Consider the following 14,354-nt stretch of genomic DNA (forward strand, 5'->3'; position numbering starts at 1 on the left):
CGTGTCTTCGACCGGGAACTCCGGTCTCGTGCGTGTAATCGCACAAGCATACAAAGGAAAAAACCAAAGAACTAAAGAGGATTCGGAACTCTCTCACAAAAACTAAACTATCTCCTAGACGGGTACGAGTTCCACGAACCACACGATTCTAGCAGCAAAGAAGATTATTTAATCTGAGCTCGCCAATCATTTCTCAAGAAAAAGCAACACGCATTTCCACCCACTCTCAAAAGGCATCTGAAGCACAACTTTTTATCTATTCCGTTGACAACATGCATGGTGGTAATCCACCTCCCAAACTGTCACTGAAAATGACAGAAAATACCGAGCAGATTATCTCACCACCTCCTTTTGGTCTTACTGGCGCTGGAGCTGCTGCGATTGCAGATAGTACTACCGAAAACATACCTACATCTGCCCCCGAACTTCAGGTTCCATCTGGTCAAAGTGAAAGTGTCGTGTTTTCGCCCGCATCCATATCTACTGATGCCATCTTAAATCCCAAACCTGGCTGCGATGTTGGTGCGCTTATATTCGTATTGCTAACCCTACCTCAAAGCGTAAGCTGTCTTGTGCTTACATCTTATATCCTTCTGGGATCATTTAAGTCTCTTGCTGGCAGATTCATTGCAAAATACTTTCTCAAGTCAGAGGATCGGATAAGCTTCAACTTGGAGACTAGCTCTCGAGCAAGAAACTCATATTATCGTTCTGAGTTGCTAGGCGAATTTCTACAGTTGTTTTCTGTCAACTCGTTCATATTGTTGATTTGCCACTTCTCGTTACCGCGTGCTTGGTTTCAGTACTTAATAGTGTTGGCAAAGTCAATTATTGCTAGCAGACTTGTTGGAACTCATACGACAGGCTCAACGACATATGTCTCCGTCGTTTCCAATAGTGCTAATAACAATGGATGTGTCACCACCACCACTACTACTTCCAACAATGGAAATGCGTACACAAGTGGCACGACAAGGACTGAAACGAAAAACGCGCCAGGTGGCTTTGCTAATTTTGTCACTGGGTTCTCGTTCGTTGTTGCAGCGAACTATATCAAAGAACGAATGTCAAATATGAACACTTCGATACTTTGGGGCGACATATCCAGGCTATGCTCTACCTTTTTGTGGCCAAAGAGCGATTTTAGTCATTATGCTACTCATGATTACCCTGAAGCGAACTCTGTGCTTTCTTCACCAATGCCTTCAATCAACTTCTTGTCGTCGAGGAAGAGCACGTACTATGAGGACACCAAGGTATTTTCAGCAAAGGCGTCTTGGGCGAGTCGCCTTGTTTTTAAAATATTTATCAAGTACTGTCGTCTTGGTGACAAGTCCATCGAGCGCCTTTCCTTTATTTCGAGGGAGTTTTTCATTGTCATAAATTTTGCCTATTTGGTACTTTGCATCCATGTCATTAGCTTGACTATTTCGCCATATCTCAAGAGAATCTTCATCTTGAAAGACTACTCTAAAACGCTAGATCACTTGTCATGTCTTACCCCAGATGTTCCTTATGGGGGGTTCAAAAAAGGTGGAATAATATCTAGTCTTCCTCGAAACTCTTCCTCGGAGTCGGTGGTTGTAATCAACATGGAACAACCACGGACTCAGTCGTCAGCTACAAGTGAACCATACGAGATCAAACTTAATTCAAAAGTGGCTAGCAATCCTTTAGAAGCACCATTGCGCGACTCTAAAGAGGCAATCACTGCTGAAAATTTTAAGATTTTTTGCATGAAGCCGCCTGCAACTAAAACTCCTGTATCGGGTTTCAAGCAAAGCCAAAACAGGACAATAGTGGATCGAAAAAGGTCCAATAGCACGGCTATTCCTTCAACGACAATCATGGATAGATATTTTACAGTATCGACTCAACCTATTTGGACTTGGATAGCAGCAATCAAAGTGTTGGCAGTGAAGCCTCATCTTTTTTCAGGGCCTCCAGCCAAAAGTAGTCTGGAAACTACCTGTCTAGAATCCCCGACTCCAATGTCCTTACATTTAGCATTGGTGTCAGCAGAAAGCTCACGGATTGTGTTTGAGCTAATGGACCTGGCTGTGGTGTCAAACCTTTCATTTCGCGTCAATGGGATTCCATGGAATCTCGTTGATGTGAGTGTGTCCAAAATTCCTTCATCTGATAAAGATAAAGCTTACATATCCATCTACGGGTTATTTCCTCTGTATCAATTTGAAGTCGAAATATTTGGCGATGAAGTTTTGGTCGGGTGTTTTATTGTTAGTACTGCCGCACACGAGTATGAGCAATATAAACCGAATGATACAAATATCTCCTCAGTCATAGGTTTGCTTCAATCCAGCTTGCGGTTTTCCATTGCCAGCATAAACGAGATGAAGACAAATTTTAAAAAAACCAAAAAGGAAGAAAGCAAGAGAGTTACTGAGCTTAAGCGCCAGATTGATTCTTTGAAGTCCAAGATTGACAAATATGGGACGGCACAGACAAATGAAGGTCGAATTGGTGGCAAGTTGAAAGGGTTGCAAAACTCTGTGATGCAGTTGGAAAATGAGATAAGAGAACTCGAGCGTCAGATCAATGATATCGAGAAAAGCAATCACGTTTTTGAGGAGAAATACGACAAAGAAGAAAGATCTTTGAAACTGGAGATCGTTGAGCTCGAGTCACATATCCTAGAGTCTGAGCAAAAGCTCAATCAGCTGAGAATGGATGTTCGAGCCGTAGAGGGAGAAAAAGAGGGGGCTGAGGTCAGATTGAAGAAGACTGAGGGCAAGTTAAGGTTTCGAAAAGACGAGATTGCTAAATTAAATGGGGAAATCAAGGGCTTCAAAAAGACCTTGACGGCAAAGATTCAAAAGAGGCAGAAGAAGATACACGATCGTCTCGGGAGTATCATACCCAAAATAATGGAAGCCTCTGATGAACTAAGCTTGGAACTCAAAGGCTACTTTAATGACAACATTGCCCTGGAATAACCACATAGAATAATTTGCATACTGATATTAACAAGGTAGGTGTGACATGAATGTTCAAGGATGCGGTAGTAGGCACTTTTCTTTTGTCATCACTCAGAAAGCAGTTGGCCCAATTGACGAAATCCTCTCTGGAAATACAAAAGTCCCCCAGAGGATTTCGAATCGTAGTTTTTGTTGGGAAAAAGAATGTCATCAACCCTCACTACCCATAATTCATGTTTATCCACTGTGAAAACTCTATGTTTTGCGCAAAGAAACACCACTTCCAGCTCTTTCAAGATGGGCACATAAATACCTTTGCTTGTCATGTGCATTGAATATGCATCTGATAATCCCTTGAATGGAGTAGTCATCTCATGAAAAGGTTCACCATCTTCACTTTCGGCATCAAAGTGGGATGTATCTCTTTTGACACCTCCGGCAAATTTTCTCCCCAACATCACAGCCTTTTTCGTAGGAGGCATGACATGAAGACCTAAAATTCCATCGCATTCATGAAGGGTTTTCGATGTGTAGCTGGGTAAATGTAGGTTGAACAGCAAGAGAGGAGTTGGATGAACCGATAGCGAGCAAACCGAAGAGAGGGTCATTCCGTGAAGCTCCGAGGAGATGGCCCCTGTTCCCGCTGTTAGTATCATAGTCTGAGAGCTAACTCGTGCCATGGCAGATTTGAAAATGCTGCCAATATCCGTTCCCCGAACATTCTGGAATAAACGAGAAGACAGTATCATGGAAACAATTAGGTGAAAAGAGCGTGTTGGGGAATGGCAAAGGCCGAGGGAGTGCGATAAGAAATTTCGAAATGTTAATTTCAGATATAATGCAACGGTAAACTGGGCTAGACGTTTAAGATTGTTTTGTCTAGGGTCCCTAGCAGCAAAATCAGAGAGTAGTGTGCACTCAGAAACCTTTTTTGAATGAGCAACACCTTTCATACACGTGATCTCGCTAAAAATCGCCGCTTATTGATATCAAAGCATGATAGATGGATTTAAAAAGCAATGCGTTATAAACCGCCTATAGTTTTGAATCAACGACTCATTTTTTCAATCTTTCAAACCAATTCTTTGCAACATGAATCCTTTCACCTGTTTACAAAAGGCAGTAGTGGGGTTTCTCTTTCTTAAATCGGGCGCGAAAACATAGTGTACCTTTGCATGCAGTTTGTTTGTATACCACGGTTTGTTTTGAGACTGTCGACCGTGGAAGAAAAACAATACTACCAATGAGCGGCAATTCACAAATAAATGAAATCAAGAAAAAACTTCAGCTGTATCTATCCCGTGAAAAACGTCTGTCGTTGACACCATTGCAGCCATTGTCAACCAACTTGCCTACAGATTTGAGAACGAAAACAAGCTCTGTCTCATCAGTGGCCCTAGATTTAGTCGACTCATTCTGTGCCTCAAAGCAGACCAAAAGCGTTGAAAATCTTTCATTGGCCTTTAAATGTCTTTATTCTAGTGCAAAGAGCCACGACGACAGGATTTCATTGGTTAAAAAACACCAGCACTATGTGGTCTTTCTCAATTCTCAAATGCGTTATAAGTATGCACTTGGAGAGCTTTGTACCATATACAATGTTTTCACTTCATCTCTGTTATCTACTTCAGTTGCTTACGAAACTCTTTTGAAAGGCGTGTCACATGATGTGGGGTTTCCCCTCACGTTGATTATCTCGTTTCATTTCTTTCTTATCCAGTCTGTTTTGCAAATGCTTACTTCTAAAGTACAAACTATCACTAAGAAAGACTCATCCTTGGATATTAAATTGTTCTGGAAAACTGCCTCGCTTTTTTTGCTGGGTTCGAACTTTGACACGTGCTTGTCATTCTGCGATACTTCTGTTGCAATGAAATACCATCTCAACTGCTTAAAAATGCTTTCGGGGTTGGTCAAAGTGGCCGAGTTCATCAATTCTAAGTTACCAACACTGGAGTTGTCTCTCTCAATAATTGCTCTTAAACTCAAAGTTTTGCAGTATAATGTTCTCACCAACAACAACGTGGATCTCGAATTATGTGATATCAATGATATAGCGCTAAAACCATTCGTTAGCGACTTACACATAATTATATCCAAAGACCAGAGATTTATGCACTCGAAGGTTGCAGCAAAGGTTGCAGAGTTTTATTTGCAAGATGATTCTGCAAGAAAGTTGGTCGCTCCGCAATCTCTTTTGAATCTGAGCCTTCTTGCTGCAGAGGCGATGTCCATTTCTTCCCTCGATAGTTTGAACAAAAAGTCTGTGTTGAATTTTTTTGAACAAACAGAAGTTTGTATCCAATCAGCCTCTGTTATAAAACCTATTCTAGAATCAGTTCCAGCCAAAGCCATGACTGATTTTCATCATGACATTCTTGACAGATGTGTGCTGTATCTCAAGTCTGCTTTGGTTAATGATCAAGTTTTTTCTCATTGCTTAAAAGAGTGGGCGCCAATTGTTTCATGTATGTTAATACAAGAGAAACGAATTGAGAATATCAAACTTGTTTCACGTCTTTGCTTTGAATTTGCACTTAAGTCTGAACTGCTTGATGGATTTTTCACCGCCTGCCAATTAGATTTAGCGTACTTTCATCTTCTTAAAAAGTGCGATTCCAAAGTATATGTATCAAAGCGAATTGAGTATTCAATTTCTTCCCTTTTCGATCTTGGCGCTGAAAAAAGTGCCACCCAGCTTGTGAAAGAATACATTCAGGATGATACACCAAGACTCACTGAGAACAGAGTTTTGAGCATTATAGCTTCATGCTTGATAGCAGATCAGAAAATGACGCATCACTTTTTTGGAAAAACACTGTTCATTGCACCAGATGAACAAATCAGGCTCTTTGAAAATCTTTTGATCCCACTTCATCTCAAGTTACCCATCAAAAATCATGGCTTATTAAAGGATTTGATGGAGAATCTACCGAAGACAGTTCTGCTTGCGACTCGATACAAAGTATCCCAATATTTTCAGATCGAAGTATACATTTCACGGGTAGAAACTCTCAGTCTATGTCCTGATGTCATACTTGCAGCGGGGATTTTTGCTAATAGATCCAAGATCAATAAACTTGATACGCTTGCTTTGAAAAAAATTGATGCTTGGGTACATCAATGGCTAGATCATGCACACATGTCAAAGTTCTTGTGCCACTTTTCAGTTTTTTTGGAAATTTTAACAATTTTATCGCATATGGGATTTTTTAACCGTTGTATAAAACTCATCCAGAAACTCATTGAAAGACTCAAGGGCTCAAACTTCAAGGAAACCCAAGGCCTTATCAATCTTAACATATTGCTTAGTCGTTGTCTTCTTGAGATATCTGAAATTGACAAGCTCCCGCATATTTTGCAGAACTATGGAAGCCTTCTCAAAGATGCATTTTCCGGTAAAATTTCAGACTATGGCAATCTAGTCAATTTGAAATTGACCCAACTTGAATTCTTCATCAAAATACGCGATGAAGAAAAATCCAGATCCAAATTTGAAGAACTCAAGTCTATCATATCTTCCAGACCTGAATACGATCTTCTAACTACAGTTGAGAGTCAATCCTTGCATGATAAGTTGTCGTGTTTTTTGACGATTGCTAAATTTCTGTTCTTGACTTCAATGATGAACATAATGTCAGCTGAAATGTTCACGGCCTTGAGGAATTTGAAACTATCGATAAAACTCTTACTCTCGGTTTTAAGAAAGACGGAAAGCAATCCAGAATTGTATCGCGCCAAACTTGAAGCTCTTAGTTTGCTCTCGAAAAGTTACATTTTTGCTTTCAAAGCTGCGAAACACCTTGGGCTCACAAAAGATGCGATGCACTTCTGTCTTGAATTTGTAAAAATTAATTCCCAGCTACACGATTCTCCCCTCAAAACATTGAATCACTTCATTAGCTCAAACCTCTTACTTCATGTGGGCAAAACATCTGATGCTATTTCACAATTCGACAATGGTCGTAGAAACACTTGGGAGTCTCCATATTTGGATCTTGCAGAGGCTATAGTTTTTACTAGGTTGAATGTTGGTTGTATTCCTAAAAAATGCCTACAGCGTACTATTCACAAAGCACTTGCATGTTTATTTGAAACACCAGAGAAAGTGGATCACTTTTGCGCCTCGTTTCTGTTCATCTCTGATCTATTAGTAGATCTTGGATCATTGACAGTTGATCTTGACAGTATGCACCTATCGAAATTACAACAAGATAGCCCCGACACGCACGAAACTCTCACAAGAGCCATTTTACTGCTGCGAGAGATATTGACACAGGTTGAGTCCATTGGCAGTGAATCTGGAAAGTTAATTACACTGGTACAGCTCTTCCCGTGTCCCACAAGCTCATCAAAAATTGAACTGCGACCCGCTAATAAATGCATTTCTCGTGTGTTAGATTGCAGAGAAACTTTAAAGCATTTCGCTGATAAAGATTTTCTTCGCCGTATTGAAGTCGGGGAAATGCGTGACTTATGCTCTTTATTGCGAAGATGCGTTTTCCTTCTCTCGTCTTCCGGACACTGTCAAGATTCTGAAATGATGATTTTACTTCAAAAATCCTTTATGTGTGGAGATCTCTCACAGTCTCTTCCATACTTCAACCAAAGAGCAGCAATTCACGAAAATCTATCTGAGTCGGTATTGTTACCGACATTGCATGCGACGGATAACCTGAATTTTGCAAAAATTACAACGACATCTTTCTACAAAGATTTTCAGAAATTGCTTCCCGCGTCTTGGGCAGTTGTTACTCTAGACGTATGTGACGTATCCGGTGACTTGATTATCTCCCGATTGGACACCAAAGCTGATGATATTCGTTCTCTTAAACTCCCTTTCAATAGGAGAACGAGAGGCACAGGTCCCGGTTTTGAGGAATACCTGAAAGAATTGAATGGCATTATATCCGAAAGTAACAACTCCACCAAGAACAAGGTAACATCCACAATTCGAACAAAGGATGAGAGAAAACTGTGGTGGAAAATAAGATTTGAACTAGACTCGCAGCTCCAAATGCTTTTGCAGCAAATGGAGCAACTGACTATTGGCGGATTCACGGGAATGTTCAATACATTTGACTCTACCGCAAGAGAATATGAAAGTTTTCAACTAGAGTTGAACAAAATTTGGACGGTCGCCATTGGGGATCAATCAATATCTTTTGGTCTCGACCAAATCTTTGTCGAATTGTTCTATCACGTTTGTCTTTACGAACGACATGAAAACTCATACTACGAGTATTTGAAGGATTTGACCGATTATGCAATACATCACTATGACCTTGACACTCGCGTAAATTCCGAAGAAGCGATAGACAAGAGTTGGCTCATTGATAGCATTTCCAAGATTTTTCCTTCCATACCAGATAGTTCTTCTTTCCAGCACTTGGTGATTATACCGAGCCCGTCTTGTGTTCACATACCATGGGAGTCCATGTCCTTCTTAAGAGGACGTTCGGTTTCACGTATGCCCAGTGTTGGTGTTTTGACCGAATCTTTAAAAAATTATAAACGTATGTCAGTCTTCGACAAGGGTGATGAAAAGATTCTTTATGTTATCAACCCTGGGTCTGATCTTGGCCGAACGCAAAAAATATTTGAGCCTGTTTTCCACCAGCTACTGTGTGCAAAGGGTATTGCTGGAGAAAGTCCCTCAGAAGAATGGTTGGCTTCGGAGCTTTTTGACACAAATCTTTATGTCTATCTAGGACACGGTGGAGGAGAGCAGTACTTGCGCTCATCGGCTTTATTTAAGTCAAATGCAAAAGGGAAAACCCATCTACCAGCGAGTCTTTTGATGGGTTGTTCTTCGTCTGCTTTTCATGGACACGGGAACTTGCCTTCATCCAGCAATGTATTCAACTGGCTTGTTTGTGGATCTCCGGCAATCGTGACAAACTTGTGGGATATAACAGATAAAGACATTGATGTGTTCAGTTTGTCAATGTTTGCTGAGTGGGGCTTAGGCGAAGGCTATACTCAAAGCCCAAAGTCCATTGCACATGCAATGACGAAGAGTCGTGATGCTTGTATTTTGAAGTACCTCAATGGCGCAGCCCCAATATTGCATGGGCTACCCTTAACTTTAAAATGATTACCTAAAAGCATATACCAACAACATTTTTTATATGACTTTCCCAATAACCAAATGGACAATATATAATGCAAAATGCGAGCATCCCAGGCCCGCCTGCAAATAGAACTTAATATAGAATGAGACAGCTGTAGTATGTATCTGAGGGATCATAGTTCAGAATATTGAGTCTCCTGATCAGATGCTGAAACGTGTTGCGACAAATCATTCGCGTTTGATGTAATTCCCTCAGAATCCGATGTTGCTGTTTCCATGTTTATGGTGCGATCGTGCTGTCCCTCATACACTGTGTTTGCAGAATCCGCATTGTTTGTAGACGTTGAAGAATTGCTGAGAACACACCAATTTTTATGACAATGCCAAGCACGCATCTGACATTCACGAGAGCAATACTTTGTTCGCTTGCACCTCTTACATTTGCTAAATTCCCTGGGTGTTTGCTCCCATTTACCACATTCAAGATTGCCACATTGGCGAACACCACCCTTGAAATCATTTCTGCGACAAGAGTTTCTCATGATCACGCCGGACCAATAGTACATGTCAGTGCCCGCAAGAAAAGTGAATTTTTCAACTGTTGGAAATAAGTTGAGTCTCTTGTATTCCATCAAGGATACATCGAAGTCCTTCTCCGCTCCCAAATCATCAATATCAAATTTATCATAAGTCTCATAATTCCACACATCAGACAAGTACTTTATTTCTTCCAGTCGCTTTTCAATTATTGTTGTGCTCAAGATTCTGGATTCTTCTTCGATACATTCATTGACTTTATCGCTGAGACGAAATAATGCGAGTTCTCTGTCCAAATCATTAGGAATGGATTCGACCTCGATGATTGCTTTAAATAGCTTCTTCAAACGACTAGAGTTTTGAGCAGGCTCAGGCACATCATCCTCTACTATCAAACCATTCTCATCAACATCTCCATCACATTCATATTTCAACTTGCGTCCCTGGTTGTACACATGTCCAAAAAGATCAGCAGCTCTGGTATTTCTGGGCTCAGAGTATTGTTCATCTCCATGACAAAGACTTGAACCGTCTTCGCCAAGATCGGAGATGTCATTGCGTATGTTCAAATTGCTTATCTCAAGCGAATTTGACGCCGAGGGCATGAGATTTTCGCTTACACTCGTATCCTGGTTGTTAGAAGCCGTGGAGTGGGTGGATATACCTGAAGTCAGAAAACGTCCTGTGCGAGATCTAGGAACGAGAGCCTCCCTTGAAGATGTTGTATTTCGGAAGCTGCATCTTGAATTCCCAGTCTCCTTTGATTGCAGATGTAAGTGATTGTCCCTAATGCTCATGTCAAGCACAAGATGCGTATTCTGTAACACTTCCTTGAGGTAAGGATACTTAGAAATATACGCTAAAAGCTGTAAACACCAGACAACATCATCATCTCTCGGAATAATAATTCCAGTTTCTGTGAAATTTCGAGGAGCGATTTTTGAGTGAATGGCAGTAGTGATGTGGGATGTCTTTTCATCCTGCAAATATAGATTGGACAAAAACTGCAAATTAGTATCCATGTCGTATTCAGACTCATCCATATTGCTGTGATGTACCACCTCGGTTGCCTTTTTCTCTCTCAATTTTTTGAGAATGCACATTATGAGACATCTGCGGCGAATATCATTATTTACGGAAGATCGAACAGGACCACATGATTTGTTGTTCCCTGTAAGCACTCCAAAACTTTCACGAATGAGTCTGAACAATTGATCAACAGAGAGTGTCTCGTAGTCATCGCTAGTTAAAGTGTTTATGCAGGCTCCGTTGAAAACGGTCGATGATACCACATCAAATTTCTTTCTTGTACCGGTGTTTGAGGTTAGTCGCAATGGATTTGGCGGACCCAGAGAGAGAGGTTCATGAACTGAGATTTGGGGTTCCTCTGAAGTTCCAGGCTGGTTTGTTCTTGCCGTTGCAGTTGGAGAAGAATAAGGATTGAGTATGCGTGGAAGATTTTCTGAGTTTTCTTCTTCGTTGAGGTTGTTTAATAGATTCGAAGAGGGAATTTGCTGAGCTCGTTGAATTTGTGGATGCGTATCGACCGAATTTTGACCCTGAGTATATCCATTGGTGGGGGCTGTTGGATGTGGATGAGCAGTGTCAGGATAAGCATCTGCACTAGCGCAAAATTGGGCTAGCGCCAGGGGGGCACATGCAGCAGCACCGAAAAAAGTTCCTTCGTGAAGATTGATGTAATTATCTAGCACAGTAGCAATTACAGGAAGCATGCCAGCACGGACAACTTTCTGTCGTATCTTTTCTGTTCCTCTTGTACCGATTAATACCAAACACTGAAAGGCTAGGGTCCATTTCCACGCAGTGAGAAGCTTTTTCTCGCCATTAAAAATATTATCACGAACATTGGACGCAGATAAATGACATTCATGAAGGATTTCCACCAAACGCTCGAGCCCACCATCAGTCAGTAATGTCTCTCGAACTTTGGCACTCGACGAGACTAAGTATGTGAGGTGGTTTAAAGAGTTGACAAGAGGCTTATCCGAAGTGACATCGAGCGCCCTCCGGTCATAAAGACTAGTTGTGATGGTGACCGCCGCCCTGTTATTCGCTAAGGAGCGATAATTCAGGTCTCTCATTTATGTTGCAGGTTGACGACGTTAGAATGAGAAAAACGTACGGCGGAAGCAAGGAAAAGGGAAGTCCTGTAGATGCCCCTGTCCAAATATGTCTTAGGTGATAATGTCTTTCAAGTTAAATAAAATGGTTATCAGACAGAACCTTCACCAGGCTGACATGAAGGGAAGTTAAGGTGAAGGGATGAATGTGTTGATGAAGCGTTTGCCGTCTAAGAACGTTACAATACCAGAACGCTGCTTCTGGATAGACAGACAGTTCAGTGAATTCGTCCCTGGATTGGAATATATTACGGAATGGATTTATTTTATCAACAACCCAAACCTTATATTTGGCGCAGTGGTCTTGTTCTAGGCGGGGGCGTAGCTCTCAGTGGCGATACAAGTTTTTTTTTTTGACCTCGCTTTGGGTGGCGAGGCAGATTGTGAGACTGGGTATAGCACTGTCGAGGCGCAAAAATAAGATGAATTTTGTGCTGACACCGCTAAAATCTGCTCGACATTGATTTTTGAAAAGAGAGAATATCTTTACTACAATACATGAGTGGTCACATGGTCAAATCAATAATGACATTTTTCAATCTGGACAGAGTCCAAAGCTTAACCAATACAGTGTTCCAAATTTTTTGCGGAGATCCATTTTCATCACGTGATGCGCGATAGGCTTCGCCAGGCAGCACTTTCTCAATTAGCCGGAGATATTCTTGTCCTGCAGAATCAATTGTCGGTGTGCAGTTCGTACCACAATATCAGGTTGTTTTTTCTTTATTCGGGAAAAACGTCGATAGCAATTATTTCAAATGATATTAAAAAAGTTAAATAATCGATGATGATTCAATCAGGAATGCTAATATTAGATTTAGATCTATGTGCATGAGATCATCATTATCAAAATAATCTGGGTAGTCTAATATCTTTAGAATAATAGAATTAATACATAACGTATGTGTACATTGGGTAAATTTATGATGTATTAAATAGGTCCTGAGCATCAGCTACGTTAACTGCTATAAATTCAATAAGAGTAAAAATTTTTTATAATGAACGTAATACGAAAGATACATTTATATCTCATAATTATGTTTTGTACAACGTTGATCTATCAACTTATTAGAACGCGACTGGGTTCTTTATAGTATTGTTAATTTAAGTATGTGATATACTACGGACCGTATCTCCTGATTTTGCTAAAGCCCTTGCGATTGTTATTTTGGCGTGTTATGATTAACCCAGGTGGAATATCTATTCTGAAAGATTATGAGTATTACGCTTTCGGATCTCAATACCAAATCCCCACTCAAGGCCATCTTTGCCGCCGGTACACCGGCATTGTTCTCCACTTACTTTGCTCCATGGAACGCGCACTACGATGCGTTCGAAACTGCGAATACAAAGATTGCAACAGCTCTCGTCAAGCGTTATCCTCAAATTAGCGAGAGGCAGGAACCAGTTGACCTCCTTGAATTGGGAAAGGTGATGGGGATGATCATCAAGGACGCTCAACTGGCTAAAGACTCCACTTCGTCTCAGGCGTCTATAGACGAGAACGCCATTAGCGCGTTGGCACAGACGTGGAAAGAGACTACCGTTGCAGGCGCTGAACTCGTTATTGCAGAGGTGAAACGTTTCCAGGCGCGCTACAAATCGCGTTCCCACTTACGCCACGTTGCGGTTCATCTCATGGCACTTACTGAGGAGTTTCCTCCGAACGGGGAGCATATGATCAGGGAATGGGAAAAGGAACACGACCCAAGTTATGACTCTGACCCGATCTCATTTGCCGTGCGTTTCCTCAAAGAAGTTTGGCCCCGGATTTATCCAATCGCTACGCCTCGCCCTGAACCGAGATTCGAGGTGAATGACCGAGTGAAAATGAGAGTAAACGCGATCATATCCAAATCGACCTGCGCTACGATTTTTGGGATGTCTATACCAAAGCGGACCGCCAGGAAATCCATGCAATTGCAAAGTCCGGGGCGGTAATTACCGAACCATCTCCGCAGAACTCCAAGACGGGCGTGCGTGTAGCTGATGAATTTGTTTTTAAAATGCGGGCTTTCATGAAAAAAAAAACCGGGGATCTGTCCGAACTGTTTTGGTGCTCACAAGATCCAGGAATGTGGCAAGTTGGAAACCGACTCGAGGGATAATCTTGCCGCTTACTATTGGCAAAATGACGAACAAGACACTGGCAAGGCTCGCAAAAGCTTTCAGAATAGATATTCCACCTGGGTGAATCATAACACGCCAAAATAACAATCGCAAGGGCTTTAGCAAAATCAGGAGATACGGTCCGTAGTATATCACATACTTAAATTAACAATACTATAAAGAACCCAGTCGCGTTCTAATACAACTTGATTAATTGAGCTCAGCAAACTAAGCTATATTATGTTGGGGTGAGTTGTATTCAGTCGTCACACTCTGGACTGCTGTGTTTTTCCGAGCAGATATTAGTTTCACTTATGTATAGAATAAATTTGAGTCGCTTTGCTTTCAAAAACATCCCCGGTCTTAGCCCAAAATCTCCGCGAAAAACGCATTTGAATTTGGCTTCCTGCCTAAAAGCTCTTCCAAAATTTCGAGGATATCCTTTGCTCCGCCATTCTTCAAGATCACATCCCTGTATTTAAGACCACTTGCAACGCTCATTGGGTTTGCTTTGAAGTGGGTGTAATAGATGTCAGTCGCAAATACTCGTGAATA

At 41.3% G+C, this 14,354-nt stretch overlaps 3 protein-coding genes across 3 annotated transcripts; 1 reads left to right on the forward strand and 2 right to left on the reverse strand.

Moving 5' to 3' along the window:
* Window positions 1-3,046: 3,046 nt before the first annotated feature.
* On the reverse strand, window positions 3,047-3,688 carry METBIDRAFT_37187 (uncharacterized protein; the record flags this gene model as incomplete). Its single annotated transcript, XM_018856837.1, has 1 exon — window positions 3,047-3,688. The coding sequence occupies one exon, from the start codon at window positions 3,686-3,688 to the stop codon at window positions 3,047-3,049; it is 642 nt and encodes a 213-aa protein (XP_018714445.1).
* A 462-nt stretch (window positions 3,689-4,150) lies between these two features.
* On the forward strand, window positions 4,151-9,165 carry ESP1 (separase). Its single transcript, XM_018855618.1, has one exon. It carries the CDS (start codon window positions 4,183-4,185, stop codon window positions 9,034-9,036), a length of 4,854 nt encoding a protein of 1,617 aa, XP_018714446.1. The 5' UTR covers window positions 4,151-4,182; the 3' UTR covers window positions 9,037-9,165.
* Window positions 9,166-9,185: 20 nt separating this feature from the next.
* MUB1 (Mub1p) lies at window positions 9,186-13,002 on the reverse strand (the record flags this gene model as incomplete). Its single annotated transcript, XM_018858603.1, has 2 exons — window positions 9,186-11,646; window positions 12,998-13,002. The coding sequence occupies 2 exons, from the start codon at window positions 13,000-13,002 to the stop codon at window positions 9,186-9,188; spliced, it is 2,466 nt and encodes an 821-aa protein (XP_018714447.1).
* Window positions 13,003-14,354: the final 1,352 nt, after the last annotated feature.

Source organism: Metschnikowia bicuspidata, assembly GCF_001664035.1.
Source record: "Metschnikowia bicuspidata var. bicuspidata NRRL YB-4993 chromosome Unknown METBIscaffold_1, whole genome shotgun sequence".
Classification (NCBI taxonomy): Eukaryota; Fungi; Ascomycota; class Pichiomycetes; order Serinales; family Metschnikowiaceae; genus Metschnikowia; species Metschnikowia bicuspidata.